At 40.2% G+C, this 16,246-nt stretch overlaps 1 protein-coding gene across 2 annotated transcripts; it reads left to right on the top strand.

Moving 5' to 3' along the window:
- The first annotated feature begins 366 nt into the window (after positions 1–366).
- Positions 367–15,892, top strand: LOC126586280 (nucleolar complex-associated protein 3-like). 2 transcript variants are annotated; one of them, XM_050251087.1, is made up of 13 exons: positions 367–622; positions 1,109–1,281; positions 1,752–1,939; positions 2,490–2,698; positions 3,143–3,245; positions 3,483–3,646; positions 4,292–4,430; positions 4,927–5,100; positions 5,191–5,324; positions 13,904–14,221; positions 14,603–14,742; positions 14,822–14,919; positions 15,249–15,892. In XM_050251087.1, the coding sequence occupies exons 1-13, from the start codon at positions 456–458 to the stop codon at positions 15,756–15,758; spliced, it is 2,517 nt and encodes an 838-aa protein (XP_050107044.1). In that variant the 5' UTR covers positions 367–455; the 3' UTR covers positions 15,759–15,892. The 2 variants fall into 2 exon arrangements, with proteins under 2 accessions (XP_050107044.1, XP_050107043.1); XM_050251086.1 differs by having other exon boundaries at positions 1,749–1,939.
- The last annotated feature ends 354 nt before the right edge of the window (positions 15,893–16,246 follow it).

Raw genomic sequence — 16,246 nt, 5'->3', positions numbered from 1 at the left:
GATTGAAAACAGATCTGTTCGACTATAGCAACAAGACCGTATCAAACAAATCCAATGAACTGGTTCCATTTATAAAAATACATAAAGTCGGACCAACTGGGACTCGATTACAAAAAACAAGTTGAGTCCGAATCCACTATTACCAAAAATGAACCTAGCTCGACTCGCACCCACCCTACACATGACCACCAAAAATTTGGCCATATCACATACTCTACAACCTAAAAGCCCATATCTTCAAATGTACTAAAATTCCAATGGACCCTTTTTAGTGGGCTCAAGCTAATAAGAAATGGGCTGACAAGTACCAAAATTGGGCCCACAGTGTAACCAGCTGAGATTTCATCTTCACCTTCTCTATCTCTGAGACTGTCTAAAACCCTACTGTTAAACACAAAACCCTAATCCCCAAAATCATCGACCAGGAAGCAGGCAGTTAGGGTTTTAGGTACAGAATGGGGGCGAAAAGGAGGCAAAAGCAGAAAATTATTCTACCTCCTGATCTCCCACCAGAGGTCTCAGAGGACGAAATTGAAATCTCCGACGAGGACAAGGACTTCGTCGACAAGAACAAAGAATACGCTGGCTTCCTCTCCACCTTGGACACCCAATCCATTACCAAGTTCGTTCCTTTTATCTTATTAACTGGTTAATTTCCTTTGATTACTTTTCTTTATATATACATTTATGATGGTATATTATATGGAATTTCATTGACTGGGTCTATACTTTGAAACTTTTATTTTCATTTTTGTTCGTAGCAACAGAGGTGTTCTTTTCGTTGTAAATTTGGCTATCTGAGTGATAATGTTGGTTCTGTTACTAAGTTTTGAATTAGTAAATAATCAGTTGAATTGGGTTTCTTCTATTGGTTCTGCGAAGTGGAGCTTTACAATTGTAGCATATTTCAATTCAAAAATGGGTTTTAACTTAAAACTGGAATGATTGAGAAAGGACTTTGTTTTTCAGTTGCAACTTGCAAGTTATGTCAATCTTTTCATACTTGGCAGTGAAGGCGTTTAGTGGTTACATTCTTTTGATTCTTCTCTCTTGATTTCTAGTTTTGTGTTCGTTATAACATCTGATTGACCTTTGTGTTTGTACAAAGGCATGTTACCCGGGTTGCCGATGTGAAGGAGGATGCTTTGGAAGCTTTTTATGAAAAGCGCTTAAAAAGGAAATCCTTGCAGAAAGAAAAAGAGGAGGATACTGAGCTTCAAGTTGATCGTGTAGATGCCCTTCCTGTTAAAACCTTAGATGGACAACTCTACTATCGAACAGGTTTGTTATTAGTATTTTCTTTTTTCTAGTTTGGAAAAATGTGAAGTGGGGCAGTTGTCTTTGAATGGTGTTTGGATGTACACTGAGCTGGATTGGTATTGCTGTGCTTTGAAAAAAAACTACTGTGAGAATAAGCGGCTGCGAAATAAATCAATAGTCTTTGGTAAACTTTTTTGTAAAAGTGCTTTTGGAAAAAAAACAGTCTGATAGTGGGTCTTTTCATCAAAGGAGCACTATAGCTCCGTGTGCTTTAAAAAAAAGTCAGTTTTCCAAAACTGCAAATAGTAGCTTCAACTTTTTCCTTTGATTTCAACTTATTCTCACAACAGCTTCCAAAATAAGCCCTTTTTTGTTTCTGTTTACCAAACACCTAAAACCCTCACAGTTTTTTTTCATGGGTGTTTTTTTTTTAAGCACCTCACTCCCAAACCACCCCTGAGTGTGATTTGTTTAAATTTGTGGTGCAGCAGCAAAGACACCAAAATTATCCGAGAATGATCCCAATGAAGAGGAAACCAGTGGCACCGCAGATAAAGGCATAGTTAAATTGACGAAGGCTGAAAGGAGGGCAAAGCTCAAGAAAAGTAAGAAAGAGGCGAAAAAACAAGGGAAGAATGCTGAACCTGAAGTCGAACAAACTCTGCAAGAAGCAGTGCTGGTATCATCTGATTGGACTAGCTATTCTTCTATTATGTTCCTGATGTTTTTAAGGATATGCGTATAGCATCTACTGTCTTGATAATACTTTGTTCAATGAATAACTTGAAATAGTAGAACTTATATTTCAAAAGAAAAGGGGAGATAATCCAATATATCTCAAGATATGGTGATGCTCTGTAAGTTTATGTTACAATATGTGACATTAATCAAGATAATCACGTGTGACAAAGTAATGATGTACATCTACCGGGGTTGTCCATTTACCAATTTCTATATAGATTTCTACATGCTCATCAAATATGTATTCAAATTTCAAGTTTCATTCATTGAATAAATAATAAGGCATGAAAGAAAGAAGTTACGAGTTGTGTATTGTCAGCCTCGAAGGACTAGAGTTGGTAATAGTGAATGAAGTTATTTGTTTATTAATTATATCTGTTTATTTTGAATATAAGGTTCATCTGATAATGTGGTATGGAGGATATAACTTAATTCTCTTCAGCTTCTTTTATGTGTTTCACGTAAAGTAACCTTTCTTCTTCGTTCAGGCTGAGGTTAAACAAGATCTTACAGCTGAAGAAGCATTTGAAAGTAAGAAGAATAAACTTGCAGAGCTGGGGATGGCGCTGCTTTCTGATCCAGAGTCTAATATAAAATCTTTGAAGGAGGTGTTACAAATGTGTAAAGATAATAATCATGCAATAGTCAAACTTGGACTCCTATCTTTGTTGGCTGTGTTTAAAGACATTATTCCTGGGTAGGACCACTGTTCTGTTCAATGATGAAATGTTGCTTTGCATAAAAGTTGTTGCCGATCAATTTCTAACACTCCCTTGTCCTTGGGGGAAAAATGCCTTCAGAGAAAAGCAACTGTTATTTTATTGATTTCTCTTGAGAAACTTATATAGGGTTGATGTTTTTGTTTACTATGTTGGTTTTTATTGTTTTCTTTTCTTTTCATATTTTTCTTCATTGGAAGAATATTGTTTTATTGAATATACATAAATATGTACTAATATTTAAAATTAAAAATACATACTTGTACTATATGTCTGGGTGTTATTTTTGGACACTCCGTGTTTGTGTTGAAGCATGAAACTCGGGTTGCAAACTATTGTGCTTATTCATCATCAACATCTTTTCTATCTGCATTCCAATTTTGGATTTGAACTTGATTTTTTAATTTTTGCATGTATTGCAGATACCGGATTAGGCTTCCTACTGAGAAGGAGATGGAAATGAAGGTTTCAAAGGATGTTAAGAAAATGCGGCTTTATGAATCAACACTGCTATCTGTGTACAAGGTTGGCAATATTTTCTATGGAGTCTTGATGGCAAATTAGCATTTGAGTGTTGTTATGATTTCTGTTTCTTAATTCTGTTTTTCTAGTGGATATGCTACCCCTTTGTTTAAGCTAGTGAAACCTGATTGTACGCTTAAGTGTACTGGTTCAATATTCTGTGATAGTGTATGGTAGCAACTAAACAAGTTATACTTATGAATCATGTTATTTTTCTTCTCCTTTAATGCACATTCTCAGGCGTACCTGCAGAAGTTGGCAGCATTAGAAAAACAGCCCTCTTTTCAACATGTTGCATTTCGCTGTATCTGTACATTGCTTGAGGCAGCACCCCACTTCAATTTCCGGGAGAGCTTGTTAGGTGTTGTAATCAGAAACATAGGCTCCCCAGATGATGTTGTAAGGTTTTGCTCTATCTTTACTCTTTAATCCTTAATTTGTCCTTTGTGTAATTGAACTTACAAGGTGCCTTTGATGGATGACACAAGAATTTGGAAAATGAGTGTCTTAAAGTTGGAATCCACTTATGAGCTCTAGAATTGAGCATCAGAAGCATTTATTATATTTTAGGATTAAGAAAAGGTTTTGAGTGGAAACGAGTTCTTTGTTTTAAATTTTAAATTTTACTTTTATTTGAAAAAACCATAAAGGTTTGTAAGCTTGTGGTTAAGGACTTGTGAAAAAACCATGGGTGTTGAAACACCTTCATTCACTTAGTAATAAGAGTTTATAATTGTAAAGGGTATTAATGAGTTTTGTCAATATATATAAAGACATGATTCTTATTTCATAATTATATTAATGACAGATACATTTGAATGCAAAAATATACATATGTAGACATAGAAAAGATTCAGATGTATGGATGTGTTGTAGTTTTCATAATGAAGTTGAGAGAATACCTCGTTGCTGATTCCAGTCTACACATGTTGCTCATGTCTGGGTTAATGCATGTCGCTTATTTACTCACATGATAAGTGTGTCAACAGTCATACCCAAATTTCGTTTTCACTTTTTCATCCATCTAATCGTGAACTACTTGATAACAGGAAACTATGTTGTTCAACCGTAAAATCACTTTTTACAAATGAGGGAAAACATAATGGCGAAGCTACTGTGGAGGCTGTTCGATTAATTGCAAATCATGTGAAAGCTCAGAATTGCCAAATGCACCCTGATTCATTGGAGGCATGTGATAACTTTTCTAATTGTTAATTATGTTTCTGTTTATGCCAATTTTTTTGGCTGATTGACTCAATTCTGGATTGTTTTGCCTTTCCTAAAGAGAAATATGATCAATGCTGTAGTTTCATAACAATAACCTTGAACTTAGCCATAAAGATGTTTATGAATTTGTAATTGTACGGATTTAAGATATGGGTGTTAGTTCCATTGCTATGGCTGTCATCTACCCTTGGACTCCATGTTCAGACAACTAGATGGCAGATTTATTTATTTTGTTTAAACGGAGCTTTACTTTTTTATGTTAGCAAATGTAGAGGGCCTTTCATGGGTAATTTTTCTTTACATGATCCATGTTGTCAATTTTCATGTGTAAGTTTATCTTACATTGCCGGTCCCAAGCCCGGATAAAGGAGGAGGGGGAGGGCGTCAGGTAGTCGACAGCCGGCACTCCATGATTACGTCGAATCCTTATGAAAGATTGTTTTGAACATTTGTGCAGGTTTTCTTGTCTCTGTCATTTGATGAGGACCTTGGGAGGGCTGCAAGAGATGAGAAATTTAAACCCCAAAGCAAGAAAAGTAAGAAAAAGAAGCATTATGAGGAGGCTCGTCAACAGAAGGAAAATGAAAAGAAACGGAGTAGGCAAGAATTATTGGCGAAGACAAGAGAGGAGGTGTTTTATTTGTTTCATTGACTTCTTGATTTTGTGCTTGTTTCAGTGTTTTTGCTCCTCAACATGTTGACATTTGTAATGTATACATAGGTTGTTGCCGATTACAAGGCTGTTGCTTTTGCCCCAGATGTTATGGAGCGGAGAGGAATGCAGACAGAGACACTTTCTGCTGTATTTGAAATATATTTTCGTATATTGAAACATACAATGCAATCAGCTGCCAGGTTTGTTATGCATCGTGATTTTCTAATACTTTCGATATGAAATATCATATGAGATTAATTTAGCTTAAAAAACAAACTAGAGCAAGAAAGAGCAGATTGCTCATAATGTATGGAACCTATGTACTCCCCTAATTCTTTCCATTCTACCAACGAATAAAAAGGTCGTACCCAGTGCACAAGGCTCCCGCTTTACGCAGGGTCTGGGAGAGGTGAATGTCGGCTAGCCTTACCCCCATTTATGGAGAGGCTGCTCCCATTCTACCAACGAATAATCTATAATAATTCGCAAATCCAAATCGGCTAATTGTTCTCGGATAGCACCTGCTCCAGTAGAAATTTCTCTATTTCGAAATGTATCGAAGCCCTGGGTAGTAAAAAAAAGTGGGATGCTGTATTTCCAGGATTGGATTTCATATTCGAATGAACCTCGTAATCGTAAGAAAGTAGGTTTTTTAGCTATGGGCCTAGCAAAAGAAAAATTTGGATAGGATCCTATAGGATCTCCCCCTTACATATCTTAGCATAACTGACAACATTTCCTTGACAAGAAATAAGTTGCATTCAATGCAAAAGTCCCAGCCAATGAGGATGATTTTGAAATGTATATGCCTTAAGTGCTTAGCCAAGCCCATAAGGGAGCTTGGTATCTGATTCTGTCTTTCATAAGATCCATCTCCTCTGCTTGTCATTAATAATTCTGTTATTTTGAAGCTATTTATTGTTAAAGTAATCTAGTTATTGTTGATCGTATTCGTGTATCATAATTTTTCTACCTTCTGGTAAACACGAATGTTCTTCTATGTTAATTTGCAGATGGCATGAACAAGCTTCTTTATGAATATGCTGAATACATGTGCTTTACTTTGACGAACTAGATATTCACAAGCAGTAATGGTTGCTTTGAGAGTAATATTTGAAAATGGAGATGTATTCAGTTTTTGAGTCTGTCATAAATATGAAAGTGGCATGCATTTATAATTTGGTTTTGGGTAGTTGATGACATGCTAGGGCGTCACCCGTAAGTGGCGCGCTGTGTGGCCTGAGCACAGTGATAAGTGAGCAAGGGTCGCTGTATCTCCATCGGCACCCGGATACAGTGTTAAATGAGCAAGGGGGCTATAGAAACTTCTTTTCGAACGACTCCACTCAAAGTTGTTTGGGAGCATATGCTCCTATCAACTTTACACGGGACACACAAAAGAAGTACTTTGATCCTATTAGACGGGGAAGGGTGAAGAAGCTAGGACAGAAGGGTAGAGTTCAAGAGAGCAAAATGCGTTTAGGAACGTGGAATATAGGAACCTTGACGGGAAAATCTATGGAAGTAATAGAAGTTATGGTGAGGAGAAGGATAAATATTATGTGCCTACAAGAAACTAAGTGGGTTGGTCGTAAGGCAAAGGATCTAGAAAACTCAGGGTTTAAACTATGGTATTCGGGCACAAATAGAACGAGAAACGGTGTTGGCATCATCGTGGACAAGACCTTGACACAAGATGTTGTAGATGTCAAGAGGGTAGGAGATAGAATCATGGCAATCAAGATTGTAATAGGACAAGAACTTATCAATGTGATTAGTGCGTACGCACCTCAAGTAGGGTTGGATACGAGTTCGAAGGAGAAATTTTGGGAAGACCTTGGAGACTTGGTGCAAGGAATTGCTCAGACGGAGAAGTTATTTATAGGAGGAGATTTAAATGGACACGTGGGCAGGGAGACAGGCAACTATGGAGGTTTTCATGGTGGACATGGTTTTGGGGAGAGAAACGAGGATGGGGAAGCTATCTTGGATTTTGCAATGGCATATGATCTCTTCTTAACCAACACCTTCTTTAAGAAGAGAGAAGAACATGTGATCACCTACAAGAGTGGGTCGTCAAAAACACAAATAGATTTTCTTCTAATGAGGAAAGGTGATCGTATAACTTGTAAGGATTGCAAAGTTATACCAGGAGAGAGCGTGACTAATCAACATCGCTTGTTGGTGATGGATGTACATATCAAAAGAGTGAGAAAAAAGAACAAGACTTGGAAGTGCCCAAGGACTAGATGGTGGAATCTAAAAGAAGAAAAACAAGCCATTTTCAAAGAGAAAGTAATCACCCAGTGTGTGTGGGATAGAGAGGGGGAAGCTAACCAAATGTGGGATTCCATGGCTAGTTGTATCCGAAAAGTAGCAAAAGAGGTATTAGGAGAGTCCAAGGGCTTTGCCCCACACCAAAAGGAATCTTGGTGGTGGAATGAGGAGGTACAAGCAAAGGTGAAGGCTAAGAAGGAATGTTGTAAAGCCTTATATAAGGATAGGACCGATGAAAATGGTGAAAGGTATAGAAAAGCGAAGCAAGAGGTGAAGAAAGCTGTGAGAGAAGCTAAGTTAGCGGCTTATGACGATATGTATAAGCGACTAGATACCAAAGAAGGAGAGTTGGATATCTATAAACTAGCTAGAGCAAGGGAAAAGAAGACAAAGGACCTAAACCAAGTGAGGTGCATCAAGGATGAGGATGGAAAGGTTCTTGCTACAGAGAACGCGGTTAAAGACAGATGGAAAGGTTATTTTCATAATCTTTTCAATGAAGGACATGAAATGAGTGCTTCTTTAGGGGAGTTGAGTAACTCAGAAGAGTGTAGAAACTACTCTTTTTATCGTAGAATCCGGAAGGAAGAAGTGGGTGTAGCTTTGAAGAAGATGAAGCATAGAAAAGCAGTAGGCCCAGACGATATACCAATCGAAGTGTGGAAAGTTTTGGGAGAGACAGGTATAACATGGCTCACTGACCTTTTCAATAGGATTTTGAAAACGAAGAAGATGCCGAATGAGTGGCGAATGAGCACTTTGGTGCCTATCTACAAGAATAAGGGTAATGTACAAAATTGCATGAACTATAGGGGAATTAAGCTAATGAGTCATACAATGAAGCTCTGGGAGAGAGTCATTGAGCATAGATTGAGGCAAGAGACACGGGTTTCGGACAACCAATTCGGGTTCATGCCAGGGCGCTCAACCATGGAGGCAATCTATCTCTTACGAAGATTGATGGAAAGATATAGAGATGGGAAAAAGGATTTACACATGGTCTTTATAGATTTGAAAAAAGCGTATGATAGGGTCCCAAGAGACATTCTTTGGAGGATTTTAGAGAAGAAAGGAGTACGAGTAGCATATATCCAAGCTATACAGGATATGTATGAAGGAGCAAAGACTGCCGTAAGAACTCATGAAGGACAAACCGAAAGCTTTCCCATAACTGTAGGATTACATCAAGGCTCATCCTTAAGTCCTTACCTTTTTGCGTTGGTAATGGATGAGTTAACAGGACATATTCAAGGTGATATTCCTTGGTGTATGCTTTTCGCAGACGATATAGTGTTGATAGATGAAACTCAGGAAGGGGTAAATGCAAAGCTTAACCTTTGGAGAGAAGTGTTGGAATCTAAAGGTCTTCGCATAAGCCGATCAAAGACAGAATATATGGAGTGCAAGTTCAGTGCAAATGGAGGCCAAAACGAGTTAGGGGTGAGGATCGGAGATCAAGAAATACCAAAGAGCGACCGTTTTCGTTACCTAGGATCTATCTTGCAAAAGAACGGAGAATTAGATGGAGATCTCAACCATAGAATACAAGCTGGATGGATGAAGTGGAAGAGTGCATCCGGCGTGTTGTGTGACCGCCGTATGCCACTGAAGCTCAAGGGAAAATTTTATAGGACGGCAATAAGGCCGGCGATGCTGTATGGCACAGAATGTTGGGCGGTGAAGCATCAACACGTACACAAAATGGGTGTAGCGGAGATGAGGATGCTTCGTTGGATGTGTGGGCACACGAGAAAGGATAAGATTAGGAATGAGGATATTCGGGGTAAAGTAGGAGTAGCCGAAATTGAAGGAAAGATGAGAGAAAATCGGTTACGGTGGTTTGGACATGTGCAAAGAAGGCCTACTGACGCTCCGATTAGAAGATGCGACTATGGGACAGAGGTTCAGGGCCGAAGGGGCAGAGGAAGACCTAGGAAAACTTTGGAAGAGACCCTAAGAAAAGACTTAGAGTACTTGGATCTAACGGAGGACATGACACAGGACAGAACACAATGGCGTTCTAAGATTCATATAGCCGATCCCACTCAGTGACTTGGATTTTCCAAGTCTCCAACCGAGAAGTTTTCCTCACTCGGGAAATTAAGGGAACACTACCTCAACCTATATGCTCCACTCACAAAGCTTCAACATACAAGCTTCAACAAAAGAAAATTCAAAGAACTTAGCGAAGAAGGCTTTGGTGTATTTAACACAATACGTTGAAATGAAGGAAAGCTTATTTATTGATATCCCCGATAAGTTACAAATATGTACATATACTTGAGTCAAAATAAACAAACAAGAGGGAGCCTTCACAAAGGTTGCTTAGGAGAAGTCTCAGCAGTCGGTAGAGCCCCAGAAAGAGAAGGCACCGGAGGGGGATCATTCGGAGCCTCAGTACTGGACAAAACCCTAGAAGGAGGAGGCATCAGAGATTGATCATTTGGAGCTTCATTACGCGGTACAGCCCCAGAAGACGAAGGCAATAAATGCCTTTGGAACAAACCCACAAATCTCTGATGATCAAGTAAAACCTGACCATCAGATTCCTTCATCTGGTCAAGCTTCCTCTTCATGTTTGTAGCATAGTCATGTGCGAGCCGGTGCAACTGTTTATTCTCATGCTTGAGCCCTCTAATCTCCTGTTTGAGACTCATCACTTCAGCCGCCAATGATTCAACTTGGCGGGTTCGAGCAAATAGGCGTTGGGCCATATTAGACACAGAACCTGCACACTGAACACTGAGAGCCAGAGAATCCTTAACAGACAACTCATCAGACCGTTTGGAAAGTAGTCTGTTATCTTTGGGAGTGAGAAGGTTCCTGGCCACTACCGCAGCGGTCATATCATTCTTCATCACGGAATCCCCAACGGTAAGAGGACCAGTAGGGGAGACGAAGGATGGGCGCCATATGTTGTCTGGAGAAGGCGGGGCTGCCTCTTCAACAAGGTTCAAGTCAAAACGACGGTCGGAGGGGCCAGACATTTTCAAAGGTGTTGAAGAGAGGAGGTCGGACAAATCAAGATCTTAGAAGTGCAAGAATGGAGCTTCTACTGGTGGATATTCAAGTGTGCTTTGGAACTTAATGTCAGCCCCTATAAAAATCTGCACTCGACGAAGCTTCAGAAATCGAAGAGGCGCCTGCTCAGAAATCGAAGAGGCGTTTGCTTTCTCAAAAGCTGGGCTGCTCAGAGACCACGAGGGTCGATCTCAGAAATCGAAGAGGTGTTTGCTTTCTCAAAAGCTGGGCTGCTCAAAGACCACAAAGGCCGATCTCAGAAATCGAAGAGGCTTGCTTTCTCAAAAGCTGGGCTGCTCAGAGACCACGAGGGCCGATTTCAGAAATCGAAGAGGCACCTACTTTTCCAGCCTTGTCAGCACCTGTCACACGCACACTCAGCTTTGCGGAAATTATGTGCATTCTGTCGAAGATTTCTGGCGAAGTAGAAAGCACATGAATCGTACTGTTCAATCACCCACTTCCCACACGCAACAGTAGCTCATGGGTACCACAGATAACTTTGCCAAAGTTCTCTGACAAAGTTGAGACACGTGAAGCTTGCAGCTCCCACTACATCGCTCTGACCAAGAAGGGTAAAAGAATTGCAAAGAAACAACACTAACAAAGTTTAGACACATAAATTTTGAAGGTCTAGCTACCATATTATTACCCACAAGGGTAAAGGAACAGTACCACTGCTGGATAATTGGAAAGTCCCGGTGTGTCAACCTCTGTGCTTCGTGGCAAGGTAGACTAGCAAACATGCCCAACCTTTACTCACATTCGAGAAAACACTCCTAACAAGATTGCTTGCTCCAAAATCGAAGAGGCACCGCCCTCTGAATCTCGAGAGCCAGACTCCCAACATGATTACTTTCTCAAAAATCGAAGAGAGGGTAAAGGAACAGTACCACTGCTGGATAATTGGAAAGTCCTTGTGTGTCAACCTTTGTGCTTCGTGGCAAGGTAGACTAGCAAACATGCCCAACCTTTACTCACATTCGAGAAAACACTCCCAACAAGATTGCTTGCTCCAAAATCGAAGAGGCACCGCCCTCCGAATCTCGAGAGCCAGACTCCCAACATGATTACTTTCTCAAAATCGAAGAGAGGGTAAAGGAACAGTACCACTGCTGGATAATTGGAAAGTCCCTGTGTGTCAACCTCTGTGCTTCGTGGCAAGGTAGACTAGCAAACATGCCCAACCTTTACTCACATTCGAGAAAACACTCCCAACAAGATTGCTTGCTCCAAAATCGAAGAGGCACGGCCCTCCGAATCTCGAGAGCCAGACTCCCAACATGATTACTTTCTCAAAAATCGAAGAGACACCGCTCTCCGAATCTCGAGAGCCAGACCCCCAGCAGGATTGCTTTCTCAAAAATCGAAGAGGCATCGTTCTCCGAATCTCGAGAGCCAGACCCCCGACAGGTCTGTAATCTTCACACGCAACATCAGCTTTCCAGATACCACAAACCACTTTTTCAAAGTGCTCTGACAGAGTTAAAACATGTGAAGCTGGCAGCTCCCACTACCGTGCTATAACCAAGCAGGGTAAAGGAATAGCATTATTACTTGATGTTAGGGAGACTCCTATATATGTCGACTTCCATCCCTAACGGACAGGCAGACCTGCAAAAATGCTCAACCCTTTCTCTTATCTGAGAGGGCACTCCCAACAAAGCCTTTCGAAATATTCAGCTTTCTTTCCCCCCGATAATACCTCTGTAAGCTATACTAGAGCAAGATTATCTCATATCATCAGGGTTAAAAGCAAGAATATCCCATATCATGCTTTTTCCCTGTCTTTTCCTTTGGCCTTGTTCTTACCTGCAAGACAAGGAGAAAGAGAGCAATCAGTCAGCACTTGGAATCAAGCTTCCAGCCAGGAACTGACTGCCTGGAACCCCTTACCTGATTACTTACCTGGCATTGCTCTCGAGTACTCATCTTCAACATCTTATGCTTCCAGGGAAGATACCGCATCTGCCTGAGGAACAGATAGGGCAAGTGAGAAGGATACAAGGAAGCATGTGGAGACAAGCGTAACAGCACACGTGCCGATACATCCACTACTCTATCAAAAGCAAAAGTATCCCATATCAGCAGGGTCGAACGTACTCTAGATTTGATGGGCTTGTTTTGACCCTCAAATTCTTCAGTCGGCCTTATACTCTGGAGGAAACCAGATAACCCTCCAGCCCAGTTCAAGAATAAGCCTGTGGAAAGTTACTTCTTCAAAAGCAAAAGTATCCCATATCATCTCTCCTCATTTTTCTTCTCTTTATCCTTCATGCTACCTGCAAGATAGGGAGAATGTGAACAATCAGCCGGAGCTCTGATTGCTTACCTTGTCTGTCACCTCTTTCAGCAGATCCCCCAGCTCGGCGACTTGGGGGACTCCTACTACATGGTTTGTATCTCGCTTGACCAAGCATGAAACTACAAGTAAGCTTCAAGTGAAATTGATACATTACCTTGTGCATCTCCACCAGTTACAGATACCACCCCTGGATGGAGGAAGAGTACCTCCAGAGAAGATGCCACATCTACCTATGAGACAGATAAGGCAAGTCAAGACGATACCACACTCCGGTACTTAGAAGTTTCGTGGCTACGAGATCATTCTCCCACAATATTTCCTAATGTCATTTGTACTAAATCATTCACTTGTACCCACTAAAGGAGAGCTTGAACCTATGTACTTGTGTAAACCCTTCACAATTAATGAGAACTCCTCTATTCCGTGGACGTAGCCAATCTGGGTGAACCACGTACATCTTGTGTTTGCTTTCCTATCTCTATCCATTTATATACTTATCCACACTAATGACCGGAGCAATCTAGCGAAGATCACAAAAAGCGACCGTTTTCGCTACCTAGGATCTATCTTGCAAGAGAACGGAGAATTAGATGGAGATCTCAACCATAGAATACAAGCTGGATGGATGAAGTGTAAGAGTGCATCCGGCGTGTTGTGTGACCGTCATAGGCCACTGAAGCTCAAGGGAAAATTTTATAGGACGGCAATAAGGCCAGCGATGTTGTATGGCACAGAATGTTGGGCGGTGAAGCATCAACGTACACAAAATGGGTGTAGCGGAGATGAGGATGCTTCGTGGGATGTATGGGCACACGAGAAAGGATAAGATTGGGAATTAGGATATCCGAGGTAAAGTAGGAGTAGCCAAAATTGAAGGAAATATAAGAGAAAATCGGTTCCGGTGGTTTGGACATGTGCAAAGAAGGCCTACTGACGCTCCGGTTCGAAAATGTGACTACGGGACAGAGGTTCGGGGCCGAAGGAGTAGAGGAAGACCTAGGAAAACTTTGGAAGAGACCCTAAGAAAACTTTGGACATGACACAAATGAGCGCAATGGCGTTCTAGGATTCATATAGCCGACCCCACTTAGTGGGAAAAGGCTTTGTTGTTGTTGTTGTTGTTGTATATTTAGGATTTCAAATGAATTGATCAATTTCCTGTTTTTATCCACTCAGATCTGAAGCAAATGTTGGTTCATCTACGAGTACACCTGAGCCCCATCCTTTACTTGCTCCCTGTCTGAAAGGACTAGGAAAGTTCTCGCATCTAATTGACTTGGATTTCATGGGGGATCTTATAAACTATCTGAAAAAGCTAGCTTCTGCTGGTGGTGATTCTGAGAATACATCAAAATGCTTGACTGTATCTGAACGCCTCTGCTGCTGCATTGTTGCATTTAAAGTGATGAGGAGCAATCTTGATGCCTTAAATGTTGATCTTCAGGACTTCTTTGTCCAGCTTTACAATATTATACTTGAATATAGGCCTGGAAGGTATGTACCAAACTTAAAATCCCAAAATTTGCTATGGTAAAACATTTCTCTACCACATTTTAGATGAAGTAGATAAACATCCCCAGATTCCTAGACCCATGTATGCTGGAGTTCTGAAACTTAGTTTGCATCTTTCTATTGAAATATTTGTTGTGATAAGCTTGTTTCCCGTGATGGTTTATTTATTTTTCACCTTAGAGACTAGTATAAGTGCATGCTTTCCAGGTCAAATTTACACTCTCTCTCTCTCTCTCTCTCTCTCTCTCTCTCTCTCGGGCACACGCACACATCTTTTTCTGGGTTTCTGTGTAGTTTATGTTTTATGATCATTGTAATGACTTAGCTAAACATTTTTTCTACTGTTTGTATTTATGGAAACAGAGATCAGGGCGAAGTATTAGCTGAAGCTTTGAAGATGATGCTGTGTGATGATAGACAACATGACATGCAGAAGGCTGCTGCATTTGTAAAGCGTTTGGCTACATTCTCATTATGTTCGGGATCTGCTGAGTCCATGGCTGGTATGTTATTGTTAAGCAATGAAGCTATCAATGCCTTGTCATGGATTGCTTATCCGTGTTCCCTTCTGATCTTTTGCAGCTTTGGTTACTTTAAAACATCTTCTTCTGAAGAATGTCAAGTGCCGGAATCTGTTAGAAAATGATGCTGGAGGTGGCTCAGTGTCCGGTTCCGTCGCAGTAAGCTCTCATGCTACTCTTGTTTGTCCGTTAATCATGCTTCATGATATTTAATAAATTGGAGCCAAGATTTGTCTGTTATTCAACATAGCTTTTATCTAAATTCTGATCCACGGTAGAGAGGCACAAACTATCATTAAAGTTTTTAATTCAAAAAGCAATCTTCATTAAAGTGATTTATATCGTGGTTTCCTTTTATTTATAAATGATTTTTTTTAATTATATGTGCTTTTGGTTTGGTACATTTGGAATTATTACGCTAATAATCTCGTTATATTGATTGTTCTAACTCTTCTGCTCTCTCTCCCTCTCTCCCTCCCAATGCACAGAAATATCACCCAGATGCTTCAGACCCCAACTTAAGTGGCGCTCTTGCTTCAGTTCTTTGGGAACTCAATCTTCTCGCCCAGCATTATCATCCAGCTATCTCAAATATGGCTTCCAGTATATCAACCATGAACACTGCTCATAACCAGGTTTATCTCTCTACCATTTCTCCTCAACAAGCTTTCATGGATTATTCCTTGGAGAGGCCGGAGTCTTTCAACCCACCAAATGACATAAAAAAATCAACTAACAAGAGAAAAAGAGGAAGTGGGTCTTCATTGTTAGCTGGGATAGAACCGTCTGCAGATACAAGTCCAATTGATGAAGATGATGTGAGAAAGAAACTTTCTGCTCATTTTACGCTTCTTCGTGACATTAAGGAGAATCAGAGTTTGAGGGCTAAGCTAGATAGTACTACATCATCCATACAGCTATATGAAGAGTATAAGCATCAGAAGAAGACTAAAAAGCCGAAAACCAAGATAAGGAAAACTTCGTTAACTGTCAAGTGACGTTGTCGGTCTTGAAAATTTTGTATTCGGGCAAATGTACGAGCTTATTGTTCACCATATGTTCTTTCCATTTTGGAATCATGTGTAATATTCTTCTCATTCTAATTAATATTTCGGCTTTTTTGTTAACAAAATTTATCCATCTCACTATTTATCATTTACTCTTGCTGAAAAAATGATATAGAAGGTTGAAATGTTATTGGAATATTTAGACTAATGTGAATTTAGACCAACTTGTTATCCTAAATTCTAGGTCTTAACTAATGTTGGTGTTCATTAATGCTCCAATGATTCCTTCATTCACTGTCTAACGCCAATGATTCAATGAAGACGTCTAAACTACTTTTTCTTTGATACAAGCGATAGTGTTAACTCGAGACCTCGAGTACAAAAATGAATGCCCTCAACTAATTGAGTCGTTGAACTCCAAATTTACTTATGCCCATCAACTAGTAAAGCACACAAACAAAATGAAGAGTGGAGCTCCC

Source organism: Malus sylvestris, chromosome 10 (assembly GCF_916048215.2).
Source record: "Malus sylvestris chromosome 10, drMalSylv7.2, whole genome shotgun sequence".
In the NCBI taxonomy this organism is placed as follows: Eukaryota; Viridiplantae; Streptophyta; class Magnoliopsida; order Rosales; family Rosaceae; genus Malus; species Malus sylvestris.
The sequence above is the reverse complement of the archived record's forward strand: the minus strand, read 5'-3'. Positions and strand labels throughout refer to the sequence as shown.